This window comes from Pseudonaja textilis, chromosome 8, assembly GCF_049901715.1.
Source record: "Pseudonaja textilis isolate UNSWEBS1 chromosome 8, rPseTex1.2, whole genome shotgun sequence".
Lineage (NCBI taxonomy): Eukaryota > Metazoa > Chordata > Lepidosauria > Squamata > Elapidae > Pseudonaja > Pseudonaja textilis.
In genome coordinates, this window is record NC_141997.1 from 18,561,736 (window position 1) to 18,578,160 (window position 16,425).

At 39.5% G+C, this 16,425-nt stretch overlaps 2 protein-coding genes across 4 annotated transcripts in view; one reads left to right on the top strand and one right to left on the bottom strand.

Annotated features, from left to right (window-relative positions):
• Positions 1-16,425, bottom strand: part of GABRA5 (gamma-aminobutyric acid type A receptor subunit alpha5) — an 84,512-nt gene that overhangs the window by 38,587 nt on the left and 29,500 nt on the right. Inside the window, exon 6 of the mRNA XM_026707445.2 lies at positions 7,121-7,203. Coding sequence (XP_026563230.1) covers positions 7,121-7,203 — 83 coding nt within the window. The remainder of the gene's footprint in view (positions 1-7,120; positions 7,204-16,425) is intronic.
• The window catches only part of GABRB3 (gamma-aminobutyric acid type A receptor subunit beta3), a 242,476-nt gene that overhangs the window by 25,716 nt on the left and 200,335 nt on the right, over positions 1-16,425 (top strand). The window lies entirely within an intron of this gene.

Consider the following 16,425-nt stretch of genomic DNA (forward strand, 5'->3'; position numbering starts at 1 on the left):
TGGCCACTGCGGCTAAAGCCTCCTTGTCTATCTGACTATAGTTACGCTCTGTTGCTGAGAGTGTTCTGGAAAAGAAGGCGATCGCCTCAGAGCCGTTGGGTAGTCTATGGCTTAATACGGCGCCAATCCCAAAAGGGGAAGCATCCGCGGCTAGTACCAGTGGAAGGTGTGGGTCAAATTGAATAAGGACTGCGTCAGATGTGAGCAGTGATTTGACTGCGCGAAAAGCAGTGTCTTCCTTATGTCCCCAGTGCCAAGGTGCTTTTTTATCTAAGAGCCTGTGTAGAGGCTCTGCTACTGATGCTTTGTGAGGTAGAAATGATGCATAAAAGTTCAATAATGCCAAAAAGGCTTGTAGCTCGGCTTTAGTGGTTGGCGTGGGTACCTCATGAATTGCCTTAACCTTAGACTCTAGGGGGTGGATGCCTGAGGCGTCAATTCTATAGCCCAGAAAGTCCACCTGTCTAGTGGCAATGTCACATTTTTCCTTTTTTAATTTGAGGCCATGCTGTCTGAACCTGTCTAACACTGCTCTGACTCTCTGGAAGAGTTGGGGTCTATCCCTGGCCGAGACCAATATGTCGTCGAAGTAGGGTACTATGCCAGGGAGGCCCTGTAATATACGCTCCATGAGGGATTGGAAGATGCCCGGGGCAACACTTACGCCAAACTGGAGACGCTTGCACCGGAAGGCACCCCTGTGGGTCACAATGGTCTGCAGTTCGGCTGTTTGGTTGTCAACAGGGAACTGCTGATACGCTTGTGACATGTCCAATTTGGCAAAAATGTTGCCAGGCTCAAAGGTATGCAATAAATGTTGAATGACCGGAACTGGGTACGCGCTAACTTGTAGAAAGCGGTTGATTGTTGTTTTGTAATCTGAACAAATTCTCAGGCTGCCATCCTTTTTAAGGGGTGTGACAATTGGCGTCTCCCATTTGGCGAAGTCTGTCGGCTCAATGACCCCTTGCTTTAATAATTTATCGAGCTCTGTGTCCAGTTTAGGCCGAATGGCGAATGGGACTCTACGCGGTTTCAGCCGGACTGGAACCGCTTGGGGTCAACTGCAAACGAGATGGGGGTACCATTATAACACCCTAACTCATTGCTGAATACGTCTGAGTAGTCAGTGAATAAGGAGTCAGTGTCAGAAGCTGAGACAGCATGGACTCCTGTTAACCCTAGGCCGAGGTAGGGGAACCAATCAAGCCCCAGAAGACTGGGGAGGTTGCCGTTAACTACCACTAGAGGCAGGTGGCCTTTAAAAGCTTTAAAATTAACAAGGAACTTGCCTTTGCCGAGCACTGGAATGTCTTTTCCCTGATAATCCCTCAAGGAGATCTGGCACTTCTGGAGCTGGTTTCTGGATAGTCTGGGCTGGATTTTCTTGAGGGTGCTCCAAGAGATGATTGAGAGCGCTGACCCGTGTCAACCTCCATACGACAAGGTTTACCTTCTAATAAAATGGAAAGTGTTATTTTACTAATAGAGTGACAGGTGTGGTTAGCATGGTAGCAAGTGTGACAATTTAGTACTTGCCTTTGAGGCCCAGAATGGGAAAAGGAAGGAACCTTTTGTGCTGAGTTTGTGCGCGGCCTGGCAGACTCTAGCGATGTGGCCTTTTTTGTGGCAATGGTTACAGATGGCACCCTTGAATTTGCACGTAGCTCTTGAGTGAGGTCCGCCACAGGATAGGCACAGGATGATGTGTTTGGGTGCGCTGTTGGTTTCTTGCCTGGCTCCTGCCTGTGGTTGTTTGGCATGGGTGAGGCGGTGGATGTCTGCTTGATCGTTAGGGTCATCTTCGTTGACTACCTCTTCTGAATGAACGGTGGCGCAGCTTTGTTTGGGAACGGGACCTTGAATTTCGGTGGCTGACTGGGTTGCCAGCTCTGCTGCCAAGGCTTCCTCGACGGCCTGGGATAAGTTGAGATCTTTCTTGGTGAGTAGTCGCCTTTGGAGGTGAAGGTCTTTGACCCCGCAGACGAGCTGGTCGAGGAGCATGTCATCAAGATAGTTCCCGAACCCACAGTGGAGGGCTGCAGTCCTCAAGGCGGCCATATATTGGTTGATGGTTTCTTTTTCCGCTTGCTTCCTCATCCGGAAGGTGAAATGCCTCGCGATTTGAGATGGTCTGGGGGAGTAATGATTCTGCCCAGGGAACATTCTTTAACTCACGTGGAGCGACGAGTGCTGTGGCTGTATCAAAAACGATGGCTCCGCAATAACTGAGGAAGAATGACCTTTTTCTGTGCTCCCCAGCATCAGCCAGACCGATAGCGTCAATATAGTGGTTAAAACGATTCTTGTATGACTCCCATTTTTCTTCTTCCGGCTTGAACGGTGGGAAGGCTGGGTTGGAGTTCATGATGAGGACTCCTGCGCGTTATGCTGTTGAGAAAATCTCTCTGGGACAACAAATGGCACTTGTGCTCTTGTCAGGCTAGTGACTACAGCTCTGGAGAGGCTCCACAGAACCACTCTGCTCTCTCTCTGGGTTGCAATTGTGGCTAAGCTGCAACGGCTGTTGGCAGCGTTTTGAATTTCGCGCTCCTGGAGAGCATAGGCGGTGATGGCTTACCGCCTCTGATAGCGCTTTGAATTTCGCGCCTGCGTAAGTGTCAGTGACTCGGAATAACAGCACCGCGCTGTATTCCGGCTTGAAATTCAAACGACAGCCGTTTGAATTTCGCGCTCTTTTGTATTGAGCGGCTGCGGCTCGCAGCGCTTCACTTTCCCCTGTAGCTTGCTAACAAGCGGCTACAGACGCTTATTACTTTCGCTCTTGCTGACCGAGCTCTCCGGCGGCGCGGCTGCGGCTCAGCGGTTTTAGTGATTTCAGCTGTTGCGAATTGCCTCTGGTAGCCATCCCACCCTCGTCGCCAGTGTTGTAGTTGAGCAATGAGAGGCTAGACCAGGGCTTGGATGCAACAAGACTTTATTGTAGCAATAAAGGACTGAACGTGTTAGCTCTGCCTGGAGCAGGCTCACAGTGATCAGCGGCTGTCTGGACCCCGCAGCTGGCTTTTATAGCCGGCTGTCGAGGGAGGCCAGCCAATGAGGGGCAGCAAACGCCCCCGCAGCATGAACGGACCTGGGTGGGGACTTTGGCAAGTTCCAGGGACATAACAGTTTGTATAAAATTAGCATGGCCAGGGTTTTTTTAAGGTCTGGTAAGATGGTTATATTTAAATTGGTACCATATAAAACATTTAGAAAACTACTAACATCAACTTGAATGACACAACACCTACAAATCTGTTTTGATTACATAACTAAAAGGAGCCACTCTGGCAAGTACTTTAATTAAGGGCTTTGTATTCAAACTTCTCTCCCTCCTCATGATCCTGTTTATTTATGAATTAAATTGCTGGCGAATTATGACATGGCAGATGACTGTGGCTGTTATGTCATGACAAGAAAAATACTACTATACATTCAGAATACCAGGAACAAGGTAAAAACTTAAACAGCATTTCCTAGCCAGATATAGCTGAATGGGTGCATGTTAAGACTGGATTAACCAAGATGCCAACAACTCAGAAAGGACTTCTGTGGCTGTGTTGCTGGGCCAGGTCTTCAAAAAGTTAATGCAGTATGCTATTAACAATTCCTTTAGATTCTTAACTAATCAATTAAATATTCTGGACAGAGAGAGAGAGAGAGATAGAAGAGCAAGAGAAGGATGATCTTGCTTCTTGCTGTACTTTTCAGTGTGGGTCTCCTGACAGTAGCAGAATAAAATAAATAAATGGATTGAGTTGTCTATTACTTGTACACTGTCAAGGCCTTGACAAAAATGTTGCACACATAAAGTTCTAGTTCACAGTGGCAGATATGTATGAATAATGCCGCCTACCTCCATACATAGGCAGCTGAGGGTCACAGTAGAGGGAGGCCCAGCACACACAGCAATGTATGGCAGAAATAAGAGTCCCCTTTCAATGGCCCACAAATTACTTCCACACCATGCCACTAAAATAGAGAAGCAACCTCCTCCCTGATTTTCAGTGAAAAATTATAGCTAAAAAGATTGAGCATTATTTTTTCCCTACTGTGCTCTCCCAAAAGATCCACGTTAACCATATTATGCTTCTTAATGAATAAACACTTAGCAGTATCTTTAACCCCACTCTCAAAGTTGAAAAGGGAAGGGAATTTATCATGCATAGCAATATTAAATCCAAACTGAAAAGCAACACCTCTTTTTACCTCTACATCTGTGATATTCTCTGCTCCAATCACTTTCTCTTATACTTACTCCATACTTTCCTATTTAAGCAGGAAACATGTGTGATAGAACCTTAGGATGAGATGGTGTAATTGTCACATGTAATGGTGTCCCCCAAGGCAATGTTCTAGGACCAACTCTCTTCATACTCTACATAAATGACCTCTGTGATCATATTAAGAGCAACTGCGTTCTCTTCTCTGATGATGTAAAGCTATTCAACACCACAGACAATACTGCTACCCTTCAAAAAGACCTTGACTCTGTATCAGAATGGTAAAACAAATGGCAACTTCAAATCTCAACAAATAAATGCTCTTCCTTACATATTGGCAAAAAAAATCAGAAAATAAAATACAGGCTGAATGGTCAAGACCTTGTCGATGATCCAAACTCTGTCAAGGATCTTGGAGTACTCATCCCTAAAGAACTAAGTGCTAGAGCCCACTATAACTACATAGCCAAAAAAGCATTAAAAGTTGTTAAACTAATCTTACGTAGCTTTTTTCTCTGGTAATATTACACTACTAACTAAAGCATACGAAACATTTGCTAGAGCAATACTCGAATACAGCTCATCAGTCTGGAACCCACATTATGTATCTGATATTAACACAGTTGAGAAAGTCCAGAAATATTTCACAAGAAGAGTTCTCCACTCTTCTACTCATTGCAGAATACCTTAAGCCACCAGACTTGAAATTCTAGAATTAGAAAACCTAGAACTACGCCGCCTTTGGTCCAATCTAGGTATAGTACATAAAATCAGACAATGCAATGTCCTACCTGCCAATGAACACTTCAGCTTCAACCATAACAACACAAGAGCACACAATAGATACAAACTCAAGGTTAACCACACCAAACTTGATTGTAGGAAATACAACTTCAGCAATAGAGTGATCAATGTCTGGAATACTGTACCTGACTGTGGTTTTTTTTCCCCAAACCCCAAAAACTTTAACCTTAGATTGTCTACTATTGACCTCACCCCTTTCCTAAGAGGTCTGTAAGGGGCATACGTAAGCGCACCAAAGTGCCTACCATCCCTGTCCTATTGTTTCTTTTATTGTTTTTATTTTTCTTATATGTATCCATGTATTCATAACTATGTTTTTACTTATACCTATTATCTTGCAAGCAACTGACAAAATAAATAAATAAATAAATAAATAAATAAATAAATAAATAGAATAGAATAGAATAGAATAGAATAGAATAGTTGTTGCTATATATTTTTCAAGAATGATACGTTTTCTCCACATTGCGTCTACGCAGTGGCATGTTTTACCTATGTTGGGTTATCTGCATGTATTCATCAGATGACTGCTATACAACTGGGAACCTGGACCTCAGATTACAGCATATGAAAACGTAATATATCTGCAACTGTACAAAGAACAATAAATCCTGCCCTGTATTACCTGAGCAAAGACAAAAAGCATGCTGAGCAAAAAAAAACCCTACTATGTCTCTACTATGCAGTGCATAGAACATTCAACAACACCATACACAAAACTGGTGCTAATGTTTCTTGAGAATGAATGGGATTTGTCATTGCCTAGAAATATAAAAACCCTAAACTACAATCGTACCAGGACCTCTGCTTTCAAATTCTGATGAATAAGTGTGTCATGTAGTTTTTCTTTCATGTACATTGAAAAGTTTCATAATACACTTTCTTCCATTGACAAGGTTCATAAGAAAGCTTGACAATACATAGCTTATTAGCTTCTTTTTTGCTCTGTTTGAAATATTCGAAACAGTACTGCCTATAACCTTCAAGTATCCTTACTTGTGGCTCACAGCAAAACTATGGATAAGTCATTTCATTTCTGATAAGAGCCATTCAACCTTCTGGCTGCTAGTTACAAAATCATCCCAGTGCAGAGAATGAATGTCTACCACTAAGATGATCAGAAATCAACTACCAACATTTCAGGAATAGATTGTCCTTTTTGGTTATATTCCATCTAGGTTCTAATATTAATCTCTATTAAAAACATCTGCTGTTAAAGAAAATTGAATTTAAAAATAATTTAAATTTAATCTGCATTTAAATGCATAGTTCAAGAGATATAATTAATCTTTCTATTCAAAAATATGATTTCTTGGTAGATTATCTTTAAGTCAGTGTCGAGTCTCTCATGTAGACAGATTTCCACAGCCTTATCTTACAGGCCTTCCTATGTCTACCTATCACTGCTGTATTTCATTCCATGCAACTTGTTGCTTCCGTCTTCTTCTTTTCTTTCCTTTTATGTTTGCTAACATGATAGACTTGTAAAAAGAGCTAAATCTTACCCTGTATGTGTGAAGTATGATAATTTGTACCTAGTCATTTGCACTTTGAGTGAGAATTGTGTGTTGATTTATTCAATTATCCATTTGTTTGTTTTCTTAGCTATCCCTACTATTCTGAGGAGTCTTCTCCAACACTAGAATTCAAAATCTTCCATAATTCTCTCCTGCTTTTTCAAAAGTCAACTTTTGCTTCCAGAAAGTGTCACAGGAAAAACCATTTCTTGTACTATTCTGATCACTGTACAGATCAACATCCTAGCATCTGGGATATTCACTGCACCTCTACCAAGTACTAGCATGTTCTTTCAATATACACATTTCTAAATTGAAAGGTTGTCAACTAAGCAGCACATTGCAATATTTGACAATGTGTGATCAGCTACACACAACAGTATGTCAAGATACATCTCAGCCCGGGAAATGTGTATGAACTCCTTTATAAGTACAGAAAATCCTCAGTGCTAGGAATAAGCCTGGAAAACATATGGTGTCAAATTCTTGACTAAATTATGCTGCCCTTACTAAAAACAGCAGTTCCATAAAAATATTATTTAGAAATCATATTAAAGAGAATAAAGAACTTACAGCTTCCAAATTTTAATGGACAAGCATGGGCATCCATGGGAAAGTCTTCAAGTTGCATGGGGCATTCCGCAGATATGGTTAATCTAACAGGAAGAGAGACAGAATTCAAGTTTTTCCTCTGATTCAGAAATTAAAATCTTTGTTTCAAGTGAACAGTGTCAGGATGTTTTGAATTTTTATTTTGATAGTTAAATGACTTCCAGGGCACAGAAGCACTGAACATTGACATTTTCTCAGACTTATAATTAACAGTTTTCTTGCTATAATAAAACCTTGACTCAGCAGATATCAATGAAATTGATTTTGGACTTAACAGCCAAAAAAAATAATAATCTGATGTATTTATACTAAACTAAAGGTAAAGAATTCCCTGTCTAGTCATGCCCAACTCTAGGGTACGGTGCTCATCTCTGTTTCTTGACCGAGAGACCCAGTGCTATCTAAAGACATTTTCCATGGTCATGTGACCAGCATGGCTATACACCAAAGGTGCACAGAATGCTGTTACCTCCCCACCTAAATAATACCTCTTAATCCACTCACATTATCATGCTTTTGAACTGCTAGATGGGTAGGAACTGGGGCACGGAATAGGAGCTCACCCCATTATGCAGTGCTCGAGGCTTGAACCACAGCTGTTAGCTTTCCAGCTAACAAATTTAGTGTCTTTAACCACTGAACCATTGTGCCCTGTATTTATCGTATTTTATATAATTTGCATAATGGCACTACCATGGATGATATTCTCTCCAACTTCATGGATAATTGGGAACAACAGCAATAGCACTTAGACTTATATACCACTTCACAGTGCCTTACAGTTGTCTCTAAGCGGTTTACAGAGCCAGCATATTGCCCCCAAACAATCTGGGTCCTCATTTTACTGACCTCGGAAGGATGGAAGGCTGAGTCAGCTTTGAGATGGTGAAATTTGAACTGCCAAACTGCTGGCAGCCGGCAGAATTAGCCTGCAGTACTGCATTCTAACCACTGCATCACCACGGCTCTAATGGATAACTTCTCATCCCAAGTGATCTATTAAATTGAGGTTTCACTGAATTTTAATGGTTAGTGCTAACAACTTAGGCAGTCAAAGAAGGAACTATATTTTTAAATCTCAATAAATGCAGTAGTCCTGGAAATCTTCCATATCTATATCACTTCAGAGCCAGCCCCACATCAAATATAGGAAATGTCAAATGGACTTCAAAGACCATGGAGATTCCTTTAAGATTTCCATATTACATCAAGCACAAGCAAATAATCAAGTGACCAGGATCTTTAACTTGGAGGCAAGCATCAGGGAGATAATTGCTCCTTAGGGAAGGTTTCAAAGTGGTAAATTGCATTGGGCTACAGGAAATTGCAATTCATATCAGTACTGGATAATGATGGGTGGAGAGACAATTGGCCATCCAACTTGATCTTCTAAGGTCCCTGAGGTACATGCAAATCACACAAACTCTAGGACTCTTCAAAAGTTATGACCAAATAATAGCTTTTCTTGTGACAGAAATTATTAAACATATAATTAGAAAGTGATCATATGAAATTTAATTTGGGTGAACATAAAGCAGAAAGTCTTAGGTTAAGCCAGGAGCAGAGCAATCTTCTTCTTACAGGACAAGTAGAAAAAAAAAATATCTGTTTAAAGGGCTTCTAGCATCTGATCCAAAACATTTTGCTTTCCAGCTGTAAATGCTCTTTTGTGAATCCCAAGATCAGTTAGTTGCCTGAACTGACTATTTGTTGACTAAACAGCAAATGGCTTTAGAACTGTTGATGTGCGTTAAGGTGTGTAAACCCAAATCTATTTATGTTAGCAGAAAATTTCTGAAGGGCTCCATTTTCTCTTTTCAGGATGCTTCATTATGATCAGCGACTTTTTAAAAATATTAGAAATCAGCTGCCTGACATGGATGCACCATTTAAAGCAACAGGGGGGGTTATTATATAGTAAATGAGTAGTATTATACGGTAATAATATAATGTTTTTATAATTCCTAAATCCCAGCCATGATTTTGTAAACCAAAAGTTAGCCCTGTGAGGTAGCTGAGAAAAGAAGTATCAATCATGAGTATTAATACTACCTTTACTATAAGGTTACAGTAACAAAATCTTGCAAGTCTGAAAGTATCTCTCTCCCCCTCATCTTTACAGTCCAAGAAATTAGGAAGACTTCCTCCTAAGATGTTTACCACACCTCCCACATTGCTTCTGTGGGATCAATTGTTGTTTGCCTGACCATTAGCAGTAGCAATAGCATTTAGACTTTGTATACTGCTCCATAGTGCTTTACAAAACTCTCTAAGCAGTTTACTGGACATTGCCCCCAACAATCTGGGTCCTCATTTTACCAACCTTGGAAGAATGGAAGGCTGAATCAACTTGAACCAGTCAGGATTGAAGGGATCAAACCAGAGGTGGGTATTCGGCAGGTTCTAACCAGTTCTGGAGAACTGGTAGCAGAAATTTTGAGTAGTTTGGAGAACCAGCAAATACCACCTCTGACTAGAGATTTTACAGTATCCTTCCCCTGCCATGCCCACCAAGCCACGCCCACAGAATCGGTAGTAAAAATAATTAGAATCCCACCATTGAATCAAACTACTGGCAATGTGAACAGAGTTAGCCTGCAATACTGCATTGTAACCACTGTGCCGCCATGGCTCGTATCTTGTCTGCGGCTCCTGCTCCCTGTTTCTCGAGAACCTTCTCACAGAGAATTACACTGACATTCCTCACAGTTAAGGAAAAATCTTCCTGAATTTTCTGCTACAAAGATCCTGTTGTATGTACAGTTACAGTATGACGTGAAAATCAAATAGGCATTAAAAATCTGGTACTTTTGTATTCCCTGTTTCCACATGATCTTTTCTACCCCTCTAATTATCTATAATAATGCTGTTATATTTCACTTGAGAAGAATCTTAACTTTAAGAGTTAAGGACTGGTTTCTGTCAGCTTGTCACCCCTCCCTTTTTCATTCCCATTCTCATGTCTCACCTTTACCTCCCGAATTGCCTCCCACCTCCCTTGTACTTTTTGGCAGTGTGCCAGCAAAGTGAGGAAGATGAAGATGGCAGGCCTGGCACACACTTTCATTGTCCTTCATAGCATTCTATGGAGTTTCTTTTAAAAAGTGTGTGGTTTCAGCAGCGTTCCGTGTTTATTGTTTCCAACCTTGTTTCTTCACCTGACCACTTAAAGCAGCGTTCTGTCTGCGTTCTGTTTCTTTTTGCTTAAAATAATTTTAAGCATTGACAGTGAGACTGATCTGTCGCTAAAGTATCGTGTGCTGATTTCTTTACTCACACGTTACACATTATAGAGCACTATATTTTTTTATTTCATTTTTATTTATTTTTCTTCGGCTCTTTGCCAGCAGTAGTATAGGGTATCAGATCCTTTTCTCCTTCATATTGTGGAATTAAGAGAGAGGATTTCAGGTAAAGGGACCACCCTGGAACCAAGCAGCAACACCAAACTGGGACAGAGTTTGTAAACTCAGACAACCTATGGACTCAGTCTGCTGTTTCACAAAGGTCACTCACTCAGTTTACTGTTCTATAAATGCCATTTAAGGTTGACATTGGAAAACACAATGTCTTCCTTTTCTGCTTTCAACCTTTACTGGCTTCTGCTCGATCAACTCTGGTGAGCTCTTTGTGGATTTTCTCCAGCATTTAATGCTTGAACTCTGCAGAGCTTTACTGTGGATGAGCAGGAACGTATCAATACTCCGAATTCGGACACCATAACGTCTACTAATTTCCTGCTCATAGATAGTCTGCAAACTTTGTGCCCAGAACATATTTACTGTTTTGGGGCCACAGTACAGTAATAAGGCTACTGGGCTGTTTGGGGAAATGCTTTCACCACCTCCAATAGCAGAAGAAAGAGCAGGGTAAAGAATGATCCTCGTGGTTGTCAGAGATTCCTTTGGTCACTGGATGGGGGGAGATGGGATCATTTACCATTGCCATTACACAAGACTTTATTATGGAAGATCCACCCCAATTCCATGTATATAATAACAACAGGCTCCAAAAGAAGAAATAATTTTACAAATTATGTAGGTAAGCCACAGAAGTTAGGGCCAAAAAAACAGAATCATTGTATTACTCTCCTACTGACTTCTGAAACTACCCCTTTTCCTGCCTTTACTATTGACCATTGAATGATAAGCCCTACTTTCTGTCTTCTGCTCAACTCTAAAGAGTCCAGGAAATCAGTCTGTCTTTGCAGCTCTGCATTCTGAATCCAGCTTAATACAAATGGGTGCATTTTTATTTACTCTTAAGTTCTTTGATCTTCATTTCTGAATTTAAAATAAGAATTCAATGCAATCATTAGTAGTAAAAGTCTAGGTACTGGCAATATTTGTCCTCAAGATTTGGTTGGGCTGTGACTCCCATACATCCTAATTTCCAAAACTGCTTTAGCTTCAGGCAGTTGATTTAAAAACACCTGGTGAGACAGATGTTCTCCATTCCTGTGATTGTCAATACAAAAATGCCTCTAGTGCTGTAAGATGTCCTTTTCTGAGAAGCTTATATTACTATTTAAGTTCTGCTATAACTTGTATATGCAGGTCAGGCAACATTTTATTATCAGTAGTGAATGATATATGTGGTCAGTAATATGGGGTAGAACATTTTTACACTGCTATTTTTTTCCATGGGAAAATCGATATCAAAAATGTCATAGGCTCATAACATTAGTGATATCTCACTATACAGGTTTATTGTTTAAAATAACTTTTTCTAGGTGGCTGTTCTGAGGAAACTTGTATATATATTTAATAATATATATTTAATATATTTCAGGGCACAATCTGCCAGCAACACAAACTGAATCTCCCTGTAGTTCCCAAAAGAAATATATCCACCTAGCCTGCAAGTTGTTCCCAAAAGGAATTCAGATCTTTCTTAGGCCTAATGCAGAACCACATGATTTTAATGAACTGTAACAATTTGGATTGTATTATGAACCTATATATAACTATACTTGAGCATTTATTTCCACAACCACATGATGGGTTGTGAGATCTATGGAGCACACCCTCGTTTTTCTTTGGCCTCTTATGAAGAAAACAGTTGCTAAATCTTTGCAAGAATTGTATACAGAGATTGACTGAGATGTGTATGTATATGTATATGTATGTGTCTGTCTGTCTGTCTGTCTGTCTATCTATCATCTATCACTCTCTTGGACGAGGTGTGACTGTACAATATGAGCATTCTTTCTGGTTCTGCTGGAAGGTTAGAATTATAGTCAATGGCAACTTAAGGACGATATCTCAGCAGCTATGACTTGAACAATCTAACGTTTTTTCTGTTCCTAAGACAAAATCACCAGCTAAAGCTAAAAGTATACCAGTTCTGGTTCTCCCATTGTAAGTGATGAAGGACATTTATTTTCATTTTTTTTCCCTGCTCAACTGTAATGAGATCAAAGGCAGCTTATTGATTTCAGCTTTTTCTCCTTGATAGGACTTTGTAGCTTCAAGAGCATTCTGAAATTAATGTTCAAAGTTTCCTCTGCCCTGGGTTTTTCTCTATCCTTAGAAATTAAACCAATGTACTGAAAGTGACAGTGTATGCATGTACCAAAGGGGCAGACACAATACTATTTCTGTCATTGGGACAAAAGTACTGGATTACAAGACAAAGTGGCAAATAGGTACTTATTTCACATACTTTGGGCTTTTCGTCCAGTGGTGGTTCGGACCGGTTAGGCTGAACAAGTAGTAAAATAAGCCTCCGAGGATTAGCTGAGAGGAGGAAAAAAAGGACAATGAGAGGAGAAAGAAGGGAAAAGTGCAGGATTGTCCCTTCCACCTGCCCCTGCACTTTTCTTTTCTTTTCTTTATCCTCTCAGCTGATTGGTGCTGCAGGCCTCAGCTGGTGTGGGGAAAGCTGTACACACACGTTAAGTGCTCATGCATGCATGCACAATCACCGAACCAGTAGTGGAACAGATAGAATTCCACTGCTGTTCTCATCACCAAAAGCTTTATACTTGGGGCATAAAAACACTGCTGTACTGTATTTTAACATAGCATTTTGGACCCTTGTTTCCATGGAAGTAAATAATAATCTCCAAAATACAAATACTTTATCAAAAGAGATCAACAACTTTCTTCTATCATGTCTTACAACTTCTGGCATGATAAAAATCTGCCTTCTTCTAAAGTCTAACCATCATCTCCAAGATGGATCTGGGATATAATATAGGTTAACATTACTTCCTTATCTCATACTTTTTTTTTACTGTATCTTGAGCTTTCTTGTTATCTTTCTCAGTAATTATATCAGGTATAATTAAACTACTAATATTAAAGCTAAAGCAAAACAAACTCCTGCTAATTAAATAAGTGGGCTTTTGTAGAAGGTGTGAGGTTTTTTCAGAGGCAGCTTAGCAAGTCAGTTTTATACCTTAGATGACATTACACACAGCTGTGCAGACATTACACAACATCTGGCACACTAGCTTCTCTCTGCAGGAATCTGCCAGATACATAATTAAAGCAAGCTTTTTTTTCTTTTTAAGAGAGAATAACCCAGCCTCTTCTACAGGGATAACAAAAAAGAACTCTTTCATTTTATATTAATTAATTTTAATACTTAATGCAATTATAGTGCCTTTTTTATTAAGTATATTATGGGACACGAAATCAAAGACCACCAGATTCACTGTATGGATTTATATTCATGATCAAAGCTAAGGAAGCGTTCAATGTTTTTTTCTATTAATAAGCACAATTTTTCAGTTAAGTTATTGTAACTAAAGGTGAGGATATGCCGCCACTGAGTGGAAGTTACAGGTACTGCATGTTATTTTTAACAAACAGATTGAACCTGTCAGAAACTTCACACTAGTACATGATATGGTGTACATGATGACTTGCAATTTCAGGGTTAATGACACAGGTGCACCATGCTTCTATATATGGAAAAATAAGGATAAGATAATTTTAATCAATTTTGTAAAAGCTCACTACTGTAAAAAAAATATTCTGTTTCTTCAACATTTTGTAGATGTGTTCCTTATTCTCCACACTAAGATTGTTGAACATCTCCTTATTAAATTTAGGATAGGAGAGACAATTTTTAGCATACTTTTAAAAAAATTATCTCATAAAGATTTCAGCATATTGTGCCAATAAGACAGTCATTTGCCTTATTGAGAGAACCAAAAAGCAGGGCTCTTTTTAATGTTTAGATACTGAAAGGAGAATCTGCAGAAAAATGATGTACATTTAAAATAGGATGGAATAAGCACACTGATAAAAATTGATTTTTATAATGTAATTCTGGTGGTTAAGTTAGAGGTATTTGCTATTTACAGACTATACATTCAAAAACAGAAAGAGGGGGGAGGAAGAGGGGGAGGAGAGAGAGCGAGAGAGCGAGAGAGAGGGGGAAAGGATTTGCCATTAAGGAATTTATAGTATCTAAGAGAGTTGTTGAAAATCTAATGCAGCAAAACAATCCCATACACATACATACATACAGTCATTAAACACAGATAAAAACATATTTTCATTATCTGGGCATATTTTAACCTATAAGAAAGAATAGTGTATTCATTTTATATCTTATGCAAGTCTACACAACTGGCCAAAAAGTTTCACACAAGTAAGGCATGACTTGTTTTTTTCGCCCTTATATACAAATCTATACAATTCATTATCCTACACTGCTCAGATATGGATTTTACCCCTTGTGAAAATTGCTTTTTTTTCAAATTTAGACAAAGTTCGCTTCTAGCAAGAGCAAAGACATCATCTTAAATTCATACTACAATCAATTATAATTGCTACTGCTCTTAATTAATAGTAATGTAATTGCATCATTACTTACAGCGTGATTTAGCTTATCATTTTTATTCTATAGAATACTAGGTCATTTATGCAACTTAATTAGGCTTGTACCATATCCCACAGAAACATTTCCCCATAAAGAAAACCAATGTTTACAATCTCAGAATTAAAGTTTAATGTAGCAGTGATGTTGTTCACCAAAACTCACTTTTTGTGCCCTGCATCATACGTTGAACTGTCCTGTCCTTTCAACAATGATGCTTTCTTAAGGATTTAAGTCTTGTGATTTATTACTCAGTCCTACAGCAACCTTGGAATTGAAGGGCTTTGGGAATGGTCATTGATTTACATCTTACGTTTGTATTTCCTATCTACATTCAAAAAAAACAAAGCAAATTAAAAGTCTATTTTGAATATAATACGCACAATAGAAACTACCATGGCAAGAAGTGAGCAGGATTGGTGCAGAAGGCAGCACATTTGCAAACTGAGGCTCTAATCTACAGTGTGGGGGAAGCTTCCAGTGGTATAATACAAGTAATCCTTGACTTACAACAGTTCCTTTAGTGGCCAGTCAGTTACGATGCCAATAAAAAAAAAACTTATGTCCATTTTTCACACTTACAGCCGTTGCAGCATCTCAATGGTCTTGGGATCAAAATTCAGATGCTTGACAACTGACTCCTATTTATGACAGTTGCCATGTCCCTGTGTTCATTTTGTGACCTCTGACAAGCAAAGTCAATGAGGAAACCAGATTTACTTAACAGCCATGTTACTAACTTAATAATTGCAATGATTCACTTAACAACGATGGCAAGGAAGCTCGTAAAAGGAGGCAAAACTCACCTCACAACTGTCTCGCTTAGCCACAAAAATTTTGGGCTCAATTGTGGCCGTAAGTCAAGGATTACCTATAACATAGGTAATGGCACAGTAGTGGTAGTCGCACATGTGAACCAATGGCCTCCACTTTCAAAGAAGTGTTGTGGATCACTGAGCCACAGCAATGTGCTGCTGCTGCTTCCTTTTTGCTAGCCACAAGCTTAGTGTGATAAGGCAATTGGCTCTCTTGCTGTTGATGGCCTAAATCCAAACTATTTCATCCACTTTATTAACAATAATAGACCAACGTTCAAAGGATACTTAGCCCAAAAAATAAGAAAACAAAGAGTAAGAAACTGTAGAAAAATTGTGAACACACTTAAGGATTTAGAAATAGAATTTAAACACCCAAGAGGATATAAGAAAACATGACGGTCTAAGGCATAATATTAAATAAATTAGCATGAGAGGCGTTTCAATATTTAATAACTGGGAAGGCATAACAGTTGCCCACTTGGGATGGCAATATCAACAGCATAAAACGTAACTATCTTTCTAGATATTTCTGCAGACACATGGGCTAATAGGAGACAAATTTTCTCCACAATGGGCCAGCCACAACAATTTAACAGCAGGAGGATAATTAAGACT